Raw genomic sequence first — 15177 nt, 5'->3', positions numbered from 1 at the left:
TCTTTACTCCTGAAATGTACATAATGAGAGACACACAGGGCTGTCTTACTGCTTTATTAAACTCAGTGAGCCAGATGCATACTGTAGTGGAAAAATGAAAGGGACATATTTACAATGTGAAATTTGTTAACCCATGAAATAAAGAAAAAAGAATTGCAGGTTATATTCATATGATGCATACCATCAACATGACAAGAACGTAAGACTATTTAAAATAATAGCACTGAGTTTAGACATCAGGTGACATGAATAAGGAATGGTGTTAACATTGAACTAAACACTTTCAGCAACATCTCGTTATCCAGGGAGTCCCCACCCAGCTCATAAAATGGCTTATCTTCTCACTGCAGGTGATTAAACGGTGACAAGTTAGGGACACACACACATAGCAGTACATTTCAAACCCACACACGCATATTCAGACCCATGCTCCCCCATACAAACACTTCTACAAAACAATCAGGTGTACTGTATTTTCAACTGTTTCCACTGGTCCCCAGACAGCTGCTGGCGATGTAGAATTAAATACATTCCTAGTGTTTATATCTTGATTATAAGCATGTCATTTTGCTACAAAGTTATTTGGGTTATACAGATAAATGAGATGTTTCTGTACTGAGGAGCAACTAGCTAAATTATAGGCAGAGGATTCTGAACATTCAGTATGTATTAATGACTGCTGTACTACAAACAAGTTATATGGACTATTTGTTTCTCGTTGCATTGGGGTCTTTGACTGTTGCATTTAAATATAAACATATGTGCCTAGCTCCTAATATACTGGTAACTAGGCTTTCGTCATTTTGTCTTTAATTATGGACTTGAATTAAATGACTGATTCAGTTCTGCCTAAGTGAGTATACTGATGAGGGCACCTCTCTGGAAGGCACAGGGAGTGTAATGAGCTGACTTGGATGAGGCAGAGAAGAACCATCACCCCAGGCAAGCAGGCAGGCATGGTGTGTATGGTGGTGTTGGGATGAGCAGTGGGCAGCACTGGGCCAGTTTGAGCTCCTAGCACCACACAGCCTCAGTGGGGTAAAGTTCTGCAGAGGCTGTGACCTGGATGGGTCTAGGTGAGGCTGGCGTTGGAGCTGCTGGTACCACTGTTCTTCCTCTGGCCACTCTGCACCACACTGGGCACCTGCAGACCCGTCTGCACCGAGAAACTCCCATTCCACACCTGCAGGGGTTCCACAGAACACAAACTTAACATATAAAAGGTGTGTTTTCTCGAAGACAGTGGCCTAATTTATTTCTGCTGTGACTTGCCTAGAGATAGTGACCCACAAAGTAAACAAAATCATTGTTTCTCACCGAGAAGGCTGGTATGACAGGCTGAGTGAACTTGGTTCTAAAGGTGTGCATCAGCGTCTTGGTTCTGGCGTTGTAGAAGGACAGTGCACCTGGATGGAGAGAAATGTAACTAAGGCAGCTAAAGATTTGATACAGCAGCATAGCAACAGAAAACAGACATAGTGCAGACAGGCTCAAGTGAACATGTTCATTTGATTACATTACCTAACCCACTCCTGATCCAATCCTTAATCCAGACCTATTTAATCCTATTTAATGAAGATTGGTCTTAAATGCAAATCACTATGTACTGTTTGTCAGTCTTAGTCAAGTGGTCCCCCTGACGATGTGGAAAAGCTGCTCCAGTGTAAGGTGGAGAGGAGATATATTTGAGATGTATCTGGGGGTCTGTCTCACCCTCCTCGTAGTTGCAGTAGACCCCTATGCGGTCCGGGATGGGACAGTCCAGGGTGCGGGCCTTGTTGTTGTGCTTAGCTGTGAGGCTCTGGTGCAGCCAGTTGTTCAGGTGGATGCACCAAGAGGCGTTGCTCTTCCCCAGCTGGTCAAAGCGGCCCAGGTTCCGCAGGGCCAAGCCCACAGCGAACGCCTTGCTCTCCTTATCGAACCGCACCTCCCAGTACTGCTGGCCTGCGTCGATAAAGGTGTCTCCCAGTACAGTGTAGGACTCAGCCGTGAATCGGTCTCTGCCGACTCGAGCAGACGGCACTCTCTTCGGTGAATTCATGGCCGTCCTAGGAGAGGGGAAGAGGGAGAGTCAGAGGACGCCAAAGTTGAACCTCAACTTTCATGCACAAAGGATATGTCAGAAAGTGTTTCTGACCTGGCTGGGGAGTGCATGGGAGATTGGTTGGTTCTGTTCTTGTCCTTGCGGATGTCCTGGATGATCTTCCCCCCACAGCTGTCCCACTCCACACTGAGGTCCTCCACTTTCAGGTTCTGATGGGACGAGCCCGCATCCAGCTTGAACAGGAACGCTGCAGGGAGGAGTAGAGGGGTGCCGAGATAGAGACAGGCTTGATATTGATGTGCTGACTCATTGATTCTTATCACATCAGAAGATATTTAGGACAAAAAGATACCGTGTACATGCATTCTCCCTCCGGAGTGGAGGACAATGTCCAGTTCACCCACCATGTGTCTCCAGTGTTACAAGCTCAGAGAACTCGCCTGCCACAGCCTTGTTACACGCCTTCACACGGAACGTCATGTAACGTGTGTCAAAGCGAAGCCCTGAAATCACATAACGGGTACTTGATAATCACAGTTGGTCAATTTAAGTAAACTTATTACTCCTAGGCTACTGCATCTAAAGACAGGCCCTCCTCTTACTAGTTAACCCAAGCCATAACCCTAACCCTAGTTTCATGTCCACATCCCTGGCTCAACCCTAACCCTAGTTTCATGTCCACATCCCTGGCTCAACCCTAACCCTAGTTTCATGTCCACATCCCCGGCTCAACCCTAACCCTAGCTTTAACTGTAACCCGTAGCCTGACACGCTTACCTGTAAGGGTGTACTCTGTCTCTCGAATGCCCTCCACCACCATCCAGGGGTAGTCCTCCCGGGTGCGGGGTGGCCCCTCGTAGTTGGTGCGGCGATGCTCCAGGTCATAGTGATCTATCTTGGTGTCAGGCTCCGGCAGAGCCCACTGTACTGTCACCGTGTTGTCACAGACCTGGCACTCTGACACCAGAATCTCTGGGGTGGCAGGTACTGGGGAGAGAAATTGGGGCTTACGTCCTTCATACTGAGAGGGCTAGGTTTGGTCAACATGGGTGGTACCAAAAAGACATGGTCACAACAGTTAATTGAAATATAACTTCAGTAAAGAATGTTGCAAGCACAGAAATAAGGATGAATAGAATGAGCTTGGAACCTCTAACATTGGCAATTTGACTGGTAAACTCATGGGTACACTCATGAGGCAATAATTTCCATGGTAATGTAGAATGTTCATTCAAATTATGCTATTTTATGTGGCTCATGCAATTTGTAATGACATTTGAGTTGATTCAACAAATCACAGCACAGATTGCTGGTTACACTTCCTGCTTTGCTCCAATGGGTAAAGCATTTCGCTACACTCGCATTAACATCTGCTAACCATGTGTATGTGACAAATAAAATTTACCATGTGTATGTGACAAATAAAATTTACCATGTGTATGTGACAAATAAAATTTGATTTGATTTGAACTCATAATGGCCACCAGTCCACCCATTATACCATTATACCATTATTGACTTGAATGGAGACGGTGCCCATTCTATTCATTCTTATTTCTTTGGTTGTAAGAGCATTGTCCATTGCTGTTATTAAAGAGAAAACAATAGACAGACATAATGGGTCCCACACTGACCTGGGAGGAACTTGATTGCCTGCAGCATCTCCCGCTCTTGGGTGAAGTCCACCATCATGTGACTCATGCTGTCACTGGCTTTGGCTTTCAGTGACAAACGGAAGGCAGGGGCCATTGTCACACTGCTCTCCCCCAAACAAAGACACACAGAGTGAGACATGTCTCATTATTCAACCCACTGAAGGACTGACAGGACACGTGAGTGTTGTACTATAATACTACTGTAACTAGTAATCACTTTACACAGAGCTATAATAACATACCAACTATTTTTCTAAAGTACCACACAAAAACATATTTGTGAATCATGAACAGACACACACGAAACATCCAAAACTAAACTGACACAGCCAGAGAGGGGATAGATTGGAGCATGTGCCATGGGGGACTGACACATGTTTGGGACAGAGAGGGCAGGTGAGGTGAGAAAGAAGACTACAGAGTGGTGATTAAAAGGGTGTGCTACAGCGTGATTGTATGTCATCTATATTTTGTTGTAATGTGTGTGGGTGAGCAGATGGTTAGTGAGTTCAGAAGATACTTTGAGAAATGGAGAGCAATGAACAATACCTATCCTTAATGTCTTTGGCCGCCTGGAGAGAAGCAGACAGGGAAAGCAGAAGGGAAAGGAGGGGAGATATGGACCGAGAGAGAACTCAGTTTCAGCCACATCCTTACAATTGAAAACATGACATTTGTGTTACACAGTAAACATAGATCACAACGAACAACATCAGATCAACATACTGTACTGCTTTACAATAAAGGTACATAAAGATAAGAAACAGATAGTAACTGTGTAGCTCAGTTGGTAAAGCCTGGCGCTTGCAACGTTTCCTACAGGGGACCAGTCTGTAAAAGTACAAAAATGTATGCACTCACGACTATAATTCATTCTGGATAAGAGCGTCTGCTAAATGACTAAAATGTCAAATGTAAATCAACACTTATGCCAATAAAACCATTATGGATATCCTCAAGCAAAATGCCAATGGCATCATTGCATAAGATATGGAAATGAAATAGGCTAGGTTGTGGAAGCTTTTCATCCAGCCGTTACCTGAGTGAAGTCGTCTGCTTCCGAGGAGCAGAGAGTCTGATTGGCTACCTCCAAAAGCTCTTCAGAGCTCTCCAGGGCTTTGGAGCACGCACTCAGCTGACTCTGAAAGAGAACCAGAGAGAGAGAGAGAGAGAGGGAACCACAGAGAGAGAACCAGAGAAAGAGAACCAGGGAGAGAACCAGAGAGAGAAAGAGAACCAGTGAGAGCGAACCAGAGAGAGAGAGAGAGAGAACGAGAGAGAACCAGAGAGAGAGAACCAAAGACAGAGGGAGAGAGAAAACCAGAGACAAAGAGAGAGAAAACCAGAGACAGAGATCCACAGAGAGAACCAGAGAGAGAGAGAGAGAGAGAGAACCAGAGAGAGATAGAGAGAACCAGAGAGAGATAGAGAGAACCAGAGAGAGAGAGAGAGAGAACCAGAGAGAGAGAGAGAACCAGAGACCGAGAGAGAACCACAGAGAGAGAACGATGACCATATTATGTATGATTATATTAGACACATATTTCCCTCAGATTACATAGACCCACAAACAATTAGAAAGCAAATCCAATTTTGATAAACTCCCATATCTATTGGGTGAAATACCACAGTGTGAAAACACAGCAGCAAGATGTGTGACCTGGGGCAGCCAGTGAAGAACAAACACCATTGTAAATACAACCCATATTTATTTATTTTCCCTTTTATACTTTAAATACATGCCCATTGATACAACACTGTACATATACATAATATGACATTTGAAATGTCTTTATTCTTTTGGAACTTGTGTGTGTGTAATATTCAATGTTCACTTTTTATTGTTTATTTCACTTTTGTTTATCCATCTCACTTGCTTTGTCAATGTAAACATGTTTCCCATGCCAATAAAGGCACTTGAATTGAATGGAATTTAGGGAGAACCAGAGAGAAAGGCAGAGAGAGAAGAATATATTTAATCACAGTCCAGACAATGTTTCCTAATGTAACAAGTATCTTCTTTACTGTGTCATTGAGGTTTCTTTCCATCACAGGAAGAGTTATTTGAGTTGAATTGTCACGAGCCACTTTTTTTTCTTTCAATGAACCTACTGTAATTGGCTGTTCAGTATATCACTTTGGTTTCTACACTTCCCACTCACATAATCAAGCAGGATGCCGTGTAGTTATGTTATCACAATGCAATGTAGTTATGTATAGCTGCCCATGCCGTTGCTTTGTCTGACTGACTGGCTAACTGACACTCAGATGCTGAGAGGTAAACAGGATTATACAGTACACAGACACAATAATCCTCTAGGAATACTAATGTTGCAGACCCCAACACACACAGTCTTTCATACTGTAGCAACATTTCTAAGCAACACTGAATCACTATGCACATGGCTTTACTCACAAAAAAAGTTATCCCGATTCTAAACCTGAGAATGAGTCATGCTAAACTGATCATAAGTCGTTCCTATGATCAGATAGCCTGGGAAGTCATAAAAATGTTTCAGTGCTGAACGTTAATGACTAAAATCTTAAAAGATCAAGAAATGCAAAGCAAAAGCCTGTAAAATCCTTATCCAGTAAAAGCCTAATAAAGGTGAACTGACCTGTAGCTCATAGGTGTGGCTGGCCCTCTCCTGTTTGATCCTGGTGACCATACTGTCTTTCAGCTCATCCAGTACTGAGTGGAGGGAGCTGAACTCGGTCTCCAGGTCCTCCTGGACACGGCTGGAGTTCCCCTGCAGGGGCCAATAGGGAAGGAATCAGTTCACTGATAGACTCTCTGACCATCTAGTCAGACAGTGTACATGCCGTACTAGTCTATGCCAAGTTCATAAAACCATTGTGTCGCACACATGCTGCAATCTTGCGTCAGACTGTAACCTAATGTTAGACCTGCCCAGATGGTGTGTACAGTACCTCCAGGTTCTCCAGGCTCTGTTTCAGACAGCAGATGAAGTTTGTGATCTCATCATTCTTCATGGCCAGGGTAGTGGTGATCTTACGCAGGGATTCCTGCAGAATGTAACACAAAGTTAAAAGTAGCCAAGTATCTGCCTAAGAATAATCTGTATCGCATTAGGACACTGGAACAAGTTCTCAATTATAGAATAGAAAACAGTAGAATATTTCATGAAATACCTTGCTTCAAGATTACACAGATCACCCCTCCTTACAATAGCCTACATTCAAATGAGTAAGGGTGAATCAAATGGTCAGTACTTGGTCATCTGCATTTCTTGGGAGTAAATTTCCACTTCTATGTAAACTGTGACCAGGGCGGGCATCTTGCTACTTGACCGGAAGTATGCGCATCCATAATGTAATAATGCGTCTCCAGTTGTTGGGTTTAACTCCTCATAAAGCCTACACTAGGCACCCCATCTCTGAAGCAGCCAAACTCACACATTGAATTAATGATACTGCATTAAAAAAGATCCAGGCAAAGTATGTCAACAGTCCAGTCCCAACCCGTCAGTTCAGTTCATACACTCCAAGAAGCATTTGATATGCTCTTTGATGCGATAGGCTATGCGCCAGGCCCAAATCACAGGGATAATGGGACACTCTCTGCACCCACCTGTTTATTATCGCAACCTAGGTCTCTGTAGAGCGATACAAAATAAAAACAAACAGTTGTGAATGTGTCGTGGACTGGTATGCATTTACAAGTTTAATCAATAAACACTATTCTGGGACCTGTCACGGCAAGGCGTAGTTTTCTCGAAAACTAATGCTCAGAGTAGTAATTGGTTGAGGGACTGCAAACCTTGCTGTCGACGTGCCTCCATAAAATACGCCTTGTCTTTTAAATCAAGAACAAGATGTAACCATTCAAGGTCTTACAATGATGTAAGACATCAACAAAGTTCCGGTCCTCCGCGCTACTCCTCCTTTCTTTGTACGCCCTGCGAACGCCGCAAACACAAAACACCTGTTCGGTCGGTTGTCCTACCTTCTGATCTCCCATCTTGCTGTTCCAATGAACCAGTGCCGGTGTATCAGGAATGATAAATACTGTTCTTTCGCGTCTACTCTTTTCGATGTATTTGGAGCACACTGACTACTGGTCTGGTACTGATGCTGCTGGAGTGCATTGCATCTCCTGATCAACGTTTAGGGCCGTCTTGTGTTTTGCGCAGACGCAGTAGAAGGGAAATCTGGGTAGTGTGGTTTTAATATGAACCATATTACGTAATCGTTGGTATAATCTGTTTCCATTCAGGTAGGTATTATTTCCTTTGTAAATGAAAAGCAATTAGGTCATCACCAGAAAATAAATTAGAATGATGATTAAATAATGTCAATGCGGAGCTATATGGGGCCCTCGGCATTGTTAACCAATTTGAGGCGAACGGCAGTACAGAGGTAGATTTGGCTTCCTCAAGCCACCGAGGTTTCTCAATTGCGTCACATCCTCCATATGGAGCATTTCGGAACAAGCATTGATTCGTTTAGTCAAAAAGATATCTCAGACAGCACTTGCCCGATTTTGATAAACTTTGGTGAATGGTGCGTCTTGCCATAGAGATCCGGCATTTACAAAATTACAAGGCTTGGCCCAAGGGAGCTATAGTAATTCACCGTGAAAACAACAACAATAATTCACCATGCCATTGGATTTATGGTGAAAGTTAGGTGAAAAAAAGACGAAACTCCCTTGATGACTTTTTGCAAATCCAATCAGTTTTCCTTGTTGCTTCAACTTCATAACATTTCATTTTTGTTGTTGAAATGACATGGAAACAACGATGATTCAAAGTATTTTTGAGCCACAGGAGTTTGGTTGCACCTTAATTCAGGCGGACGGGCTCGTGGTAAAGTCTGGAGTGGAATGGTATCAAACACATGGTTTCTATGTGTTTGATGCCATTCCATTTGCTCCATTCCAGCCATTATTATGAGCAGTCCTTCCCTCAGCAGCCCCCACTGTTTTGCACAGTGAGCTGTATGTGGTTGACCCCTTTCTTCTTCTTCCTACCACAAAAAGAAAAAGACAAAATGTGTCTATCAATGTTAAGGTAGTATCACATTCTACCCATTCTGGGTTAACTTTATGGTTGTCTCTATGTATACTACTTGCATTACTTAATTTGTCATGCTGCTATATAAACAACTTTCATCATAAACTTTAGACCTTTGTATTGTTTTGCCACAAGAAGTGACACACATATTCTCGTAATGTTGACTGTAGTGACAAAGTGTGTTAACACATTTGGACCAAAACCCACAAGCTCTCGAAGCCCCTTCAATTTCTCTGAGCCACATTTACAATTTGACCACACAGACTTACTCATTGAGAGGTGGCATATGCCCTTACACTACAGTGCACAAAGTACCAACCTCGAGGGACACCTGTGACTGCAGAACAACTTTTAGCACAGCAGAAGTTTTTATGTATGTGTAGTCTACCAGTCTTTGTAGTTATTTGTGCAGCCGCCACACCTCACCCCTTAAGTCTGGTTTCAGAATATGGTAAATGTTATGCACCTCCTTCCACCCACAGATAGAGTCCTTCCTCATCTCACTCAGGAAGGTACTGTTGCTATGATGTGCAGGAAGACAGCGTGAGAAGCCAACCTTTAAGCCCATGAAATGGACATCTGGAACAAAGTGATCAACTTGCTGTTTCTTATAGGTAGGGTTACTACATCTTGCTATACAACACATGCATGGTTAAACAATATAACCATGAAAATATTTGCATTTGCTTTTTGGAATTGCATTTTTCACAGCCCCTTGATTTTCATTGGGTTGTATACTGACTGACAAACTGCATGCACATGTCTGTTTGACCTCCTATTGTGAAGATGCCTTCATAATAAAAGCAATACTATTACAATGTAGGTCTCGTGGAAGGGTAAATAAGAGGTCTTAACTGTATACTGACACATGGTTTGCGCATTTGAGTGACAATATTGGACAAACAGGTCCCCAATATAAGTACTGTACTGTACATGGGGTGAACAAAACATTAGGAACACCTGCTCTTTCCATGACATACACTGACCAGGTGAATCCAGGTGAAAGCTATGATCTCTTATTGATGTCACTTGTTAAATCCACTTCAATCAGTGTAGATGAAGGGGAGAAGACAGGTTAAAGAAGGATATTTAAGCCTTAAGACATAGATTGTGCATGTGTGCCATTCAGAGGGTGAATGGGAAAGACATAATGTAATGTAAGTGCCTTTGAATGGGGTATGGTAGTAGATGCCAGGCGCGCCGGGTTGTGTGTGTCAAGAACTGCAACGCTGCTGAGTTTTTCACAGTTTCCCGAGTGTATCAAGAATGGTCCACCACCCAAAGGACCTCCAGCTAACTTGACACAACTGTGGGAAGCACTGGAGTCAACATGGGCCAGCATCCCTGCGGAATGCTTTCGATACCTTGTAGAAGCCATGCCCCGATGAATTGAGGCTGTTCTGAGGGCAAAAGGGGGTGCAACTCAATATAAGGAAGGTGTTCCTTGTGTTTTGTACACTGTGTATGTTCAGTTATTGCATGTGCAACATGATGCAATTATGGTTCTCCATTGTTTTACTCTGCTTTTCCCCTAGTCTGAATTCATTGAACTTCTCTTTGTTTCTAAAAAAAAAAAAAAAAATTGCTTGTGTTTTATATTACCCTCCCCCTTAGCACTCATGGCAACAGTGACGTCTGCTCTCAGCGCTGTGATCACGGAACCACCCCAAAGGACAGTGGAAGCTCCTCTTGGTTCCTCTCTGATCCTCATCTGCAGTTTTGAGCCCCAGACTAGTGCCTGGGTGAGGTGGTATTTCAACATAAACCAATCATGCAGTGATTCTAGTTCCAGTCAACTTTCCTCCCATAAGATATCGGTCAACAAGACTGTGGAGCAGTACAATGGAGGTCATGTCCTTCAGGAGTCTGGGAGAGCTTGGTCCAGACTGACTGTGAGAGATGTCCGGTACAATGACAGTGGGTGGTACTTCTGCCAGGTTTTGGCAGATATCCCTTACCTTAGAAACAGTAACAGCAATGAAACTCAAGTTATTATTAGTAAGTACAAAATAACATTTTCATCTGATACATCCTCCTCCCTTCAGCATATACATTTATGCACTGTGGTTATAATGGTAATATTTATCATACAACAGTTGCATCATTGGCAGCACTGCTAATATACAGTATATATTTTTAACTCGTTGTGTTCTTTATAATGCAGCTGGCAAGACGACAGAAAGTACCCCTCCATCGATGACAGGTAAATCCTCAAACTTCAACCATAGACATTCTCTGCATTTTCGACATTTAGCAGATGCTCTTATTCAGAGCAAATTACAGGAGCAATTAGAGTTAAGTGTAGAATAATAGCTTTTCCTTCACTCTGCCGTCCAACTCATCCCAAACCATCTCAATTGGGTTGAGGTCGGGTGATTGTGGAGGCCAGGTCATCTGATGCAGCACTTCATCACTCTCTGTCTTGGTCAAATAGCCCTTACACAGCCTGGAGGTTTGTTGGGTCATTGTCCTGTTGAAAAACAAATGATAGTCCCACTAAGCGCAAACCAGATGGGATGGCATATCGCTGCAGAATGCTGTGGTAGCCATGCTGGTTAAGTGTGCCTTGAATTCTAAATAAATGACTGACAGTGTCATCAGCAAAGCACTATCTCATCTCCTCCTCCATGCTTCACGGTGGGAACCACACATGTGGATATCATCCATTCACCTACTCTGCGTCTCACAAAGACACAGAGGTTGGAACCAAAAATCTCACATTTTGACTCATCACATCAATAGACAGATTTCCTCTGGTCTAATGCCTGTTGCTAGTGTTTCTTGGCCCAAGCAAGTCTCTTCTTATTATTAGTGTCCTTTAGTAGTGGTTTCTTTGCAGCAATTCGACCATGAAGGCCTGATTCACGCAGTCTCCTCTGAAAAGTTGATGTTGAGATGTGTCCGTTACTTGAACTCTGAAGCATTTATTTGGGCTGCAATTTCTGAGGTGCAGTTAACTCTAACGAATGTATCCTTTGCAGCAGAGGAAACTCTGGGTCTTCCTTTCCTGTGGTGGTCCTCATGAGAGCCAGTTTCATCATAGAGCTTGGTGATTTTTGCGACTGCACTTGAAGAAACTTTCAAAGTTCTTGAAATGTTCCGTATTGACTGATCTTCATGTCTTAAAGTAATGATGGACAGTCGTTTTCCTTTGCTTATTTGAGCTGTTTTTGTTATAATATGGACTTGGTCTTTTACCAAATAAGGCTATCATCTGTATACCACCCCTAACAAGGCACACCTGTTAATTGTAAAGCGTTCCACGTGACTATCTCATGAAGCTGGTTGAGAGAATGCCAAGAGTGTGCAAAGCTGTCATCAAGACAAAGGGTGGCTACTTGGAACACTTGTTTGGTTACTACATGATTCCATGTGTGTAATTTCATAGTTTTGATGTCTTTACTATTATTTTACAATTTAGAAAATAGTAAAAATATCCAAACTTTGACTGGTAGTGCATATATGTTTGTTCGCGTGTACAGTACGTGTGTGCCTGCATGCATGCGTGGTTGTATCAATATTTTTCAAAATGACTGTTGATTTCCATACTTTTTATAACTGTTTACAAAATAAATAAAAAAGTGTCTCTTTGAAGAAATCAATGACATTTTCCCCTTGATCTCCCTCCAACCAGTAACTCGGTCTACCCACTCCAATGAGGGTTTGCTTCTAGGCTGGAAGCTGTGGGTAGCAGTGGGAGCAGCAAGTGCCATACTGGTTTCACTGCTAGTGGTCATCTGGATCCTACTACAACGAAGGAGAAGCATAATACAAAGAGGTACAAAGATGTTTGTGCTATAAAAATGTATTTAGCAAGTAGTATACACACTTTTAACTGTATTCATCTTAAACCAGATCTTGTGACATTCTATGGCAGAGAATAGCAGTTTGTGGAGGTAGAGGATGATCAAAGCATATGAAACAGACAAAATAAAATGAAAGAAAGCTCTGTAATAAAGATACATAGCATAGCGCTGAGAGAGTGAGAAAGCAGAGAAAAAAAACAGCAAGCCCTGTGCACTCATTTATAGAGCAGCTCGTATGCTGAAAGACAGGACTGCCTGTCTCACGGTCCTAAGTGTGCTGAATGAGAGAGCAGGTGATGTGGTTAACAGCTCAGAAAATGACATGTGGCGGTGTACATCAGATTCCATGTGGTTACAGCCTCTTTCTTTGCAGCTTCTCATCTGTGCCATGTCCTTTCTGCCCAGTGTACGACCTTCTTGGGAGTTCAGGCTGATGTAATTGTTTCTGTGACAATTACTGTGGAGTAAATTGTTTAGTTTTTCTTGTGTGTTTCTAGAGAACCCTATCTATACCAATATGCCTGCAATAAAACAACCCTCTCCGCGTCCAGGACTACAGATGGACAAACAGAAGATTTCTCCCACTTTAAAATATATCAGGACCCCAACTCCAGCCAGAACCCACGACAACAAACACATCAGGATCCCAACTCCAGCCAGAATCCATGACAACAAACACATCCGGATCCCAACTCCAGCCAGAATCCATGACAACAAACACATCCGGATCCCAACTCCAGCCAGAATCCATGACAACAAACACATCAGGATCCCAATTCCACACAGGGCAAATGACAACAAACCCCTCACCGAGACCCCGAATCCACCTAGAGCCCATGATGGCAAACATCTTCCAACTCCTGCCAGGGCACATGACCTCAGGACCCCAACTCCACCCAGGGCCCATGACAGCAAATAAAACTTAAAACCTTGACTTTTTATGATTCATATTTCCTATCCTGAATCTTCCAACAAATCAAACTATCTCAGCAAGTAATTTAATCCTGTAAGTGTAGTGCAACTCTGTCCTATCTTACAGAGCTATCACTTCAGTATTGTTTTTGGTTGCTGTTAATTAATTTTCCAGCAGATGGCATGCTATGGTAGCCTACTAAATTAGGATAAATTATCGTTGTCTAAATATTATTCTCAGGGTCATTTAAAAAGTTACCCCAGTTCAGTAAAGCATCATTTAGTAATAAGGAATATAAGTGCTATTATCTGGAAGGTAATTTGTATAGGTAGCCTTTGTAAAAAAGACTTTGAGCAACACATATTGGGCTTGAAACACATCTACCGCTGTTTATAGTGCATTCAGAAAATTCCATATTTCAATCTTTTCTTGTAATGGTAGCGCAGATATTGTGAACCAATAAAGTATGTGACTGGCAAATGTGCCATAAATTTACACAAACTCAGATACATACATCAAGTTCATTTTAGACAATGTCTTTAAAATGATAGTCTACCAGACAACCAGTTCAAATGTTATAATCCCAATTATAAACTGGGTGGTTCGAGCCCTGAATGCTAATTGGCTGAAAGTCGTAGTATATCAGACCGTATACCATGGGTATGACAAAAATGTATTTTTATGCTCTAATTATGTTGGTAACCAGTTTATAATAGCAATAGGCACCTCAGGGGTTTGTGTTATTGGCCAATATACCAAGACTAATAGCTGTGTCCAGGCACTCCACGTTGCGTTGTGTATAAGAACAGCCCTTAGCCGTGGTATATTGGCCAAATATCACACCCACTCAGACCTTATTGCTTAAATAACAGTGCCAACATTTTCAGTCAAATGAACATTAAAGATTAGTGGAATCTGAGTGGGTAGCTGGACAGGTAGGATGACTGACAGTGAAGGTGAACAGGTGGTCACAGGTCAGGTGACAGGAAAGGATGAGACTGAGGCAGGAATTAAATTTAACCATAAAATTGTATATTTACTGGGTAGTCTGTGGTGGTTTCATGGACGCAGAGACCGTCTGGATTAGACAGAGCTAATGAAGAGAAAGCAACGAGATTGGGTGATGGCGATTTCCTCCTTTTATGAAGTTGAGATCTGTCTGCCATTTCCACCTGACCTAATTAAAGCGCCCCTGGCCCAGCTGAGCAAGTGGCCATGAATTAAAGGATTCTTCAATCAACTCCATGGGCCTACTCTACAGAACAAATAAAATGTATCTGTCAATCAATGTTCAACATTCAAAAATAGAAAAGCACATTGAATTAGAAATTAGAATACTAGAATGTTCATGAAATTTTTAATGATGGGATTAAATATTTATGATGGAATAAAGGTCAGCCATTTTGGTCAGGGAGTTGGTCAACCATGGTTTGCCAGTGCTGTGATAAGATAGTGTAAAATAATGAATTTGAAGAAAGTATCTACAGTGTATGTTTGGTAGATAGAATAATTCCTCTGAAACTGGTTGGCTATAAATACATTTCTCTTATTAACTGCCAATATGTCAACATTCGAGTCAAACAATTCAGTCAATCCATTCAGACTGGCTGAAATCAGTTAATGATAGGATTTAGCTACACAAGTTGTAAATGCAACAGGTTCTGATATTGTATCATACAATAACACTTACAGCTTTCCAAGAAAACACAAATGTAGACATTCA

General features: G+C 42.3%; 2 protein-coding genes across 3 annotated transcripts; one reads left to right on the top strand and one right to left on the bottom strand.

Moving 5' to 3' along the window:
• Nucleotides 1–39: 39 nt before the first annotated feature.
• LOC124037700 (fibronectin type III and SPRY domain-containing protein 1) lies at nucleotides 40–8045 on the bottom strand. The gene is made up of 12 exons (XM_046352670.1): nucleotides 7667–8045; nucleotides 6631–6726; nucleotides 6318–6449; nucleotides 4739–4840; nucleotides 4249–4271; nucleotides 3679–3800; nucleotides 2822–3031; nucleotides 2449–2547; nucleotides 2138–2291; nucleotides 1714–2048; nucleotides 1318–1406; nucleotides 40–1183 (listed from the first exon to the last, which is right to left on the bottom strand). Exons 1-12 carry the CDS (start codon nucleotides 7679–7681, stop codon nucleotides 1073–1075), a joined length of 1488 nt encoding a protein of 495 aa, XP_046208626.1. The 5' UTR covers nucleotides 7682–8045; the 3' UTR covers nucleotides 40–1072.
• On the top strand, nucleotides 7894–14716 carry LOC124037702. 2 transcript variants are annotated; one of them, XM_046352675.1, is made up of 6 exons: nucleotides 7894–7936; nucleotides 9218–9349; nucleotides 10350–10733; nucleotides 10900–10938; nucleotides 12370–12513; nucleotides 13093–14716. In XM_046352675.1, the coding sequence occupies exons 2-6, from the start codon at nucleotides 9307–9309 to the stop codon at nucleotides 13458–13460; spliced, it is 978 nt and encodes a 325-aa protein (XP_046208631.1). In that variant the 5' UTR covers nucleotides 7894–7936; nucleotides 9218–9306; the 3' UTR covers nucleotides 13461–14716. The 2 variants fall into 2 exon arrangements, with proteins under 2 accessions (XP_046208631.1, XP_046208630.1); XM_046352674.1 differs by having other exon boundaries at nucleotides 13039–14708.
• The last annotated feature ends 461 nt before the right edge of the window (nucleotides 14717–15177 follow it).

The sequence above is a fragment of the Oncorhynchus gorbuscha genome, linkage group LG06 (assembly GCF_021184085.1).
Source record: "Oncorhynchus gorbuscha isolate QuinsamMale2020 ecotype Even-year linkage group LG06, OgorEven_v1.0, whole genome shotgun sequence".
Taxonomy (NCBI): domain Eukaryota; kingdom Metazoa; phylum Chordata; class Actinopteri; order Salmoniformes; family Salmonidae; genus Oncorhynchus; species Oncorhynchus gorbuscha.
This window is presented reverse-complemented; position numbering and strand designations above follow the sequence as displayed.

What these genes read in the sequence shown, in the direction of transcription:
- LOC124037702 (XM_046352674.1), top strand. Translation starts at nt 9,307, where the DNA reads ATGGACATCTGGAACAAAGTGATCAACTTGCTGTTTCTTATAG. An exon ending in TGAAACTCAAGTTATTATTA is followed by an intron (nt 10,734 to 10,899) that starts GTAAGTACAAAA and finishes TTTATAATGCAG; the next exon opens with CTGGCAAGACGACAGAAAGT. An exon ending in GAGAAGCATAATACAAAGAG is followed by an intron (nt 12,514 to 13,038) that starts GTACAAAGATGT and finishes GTGTGTTTCTAG; the next exon opens with AGAACCCTATCTATACCAAT.
- LOC124037700 (XM_046352670.1), bottom strand. An exon ending in AGAGCCTGGAGAACCTGGAG is followed by an intron (nt 6,450 to 6,630) that starts GTACTGTACACA and finishes TGGCCCCTGCAG; the next exon opens with GGGAACTCCAGCCGTGTCCA. An exon ending in CTGTCATACCAGCCTTCTCG is followed by an intron (nt 1,184 to 1,317) that starts GTGAGAAACAAT and finishes GAACCCCTGCAG; the next exon opens with GTGTGGAATGGGAGTTTCTC.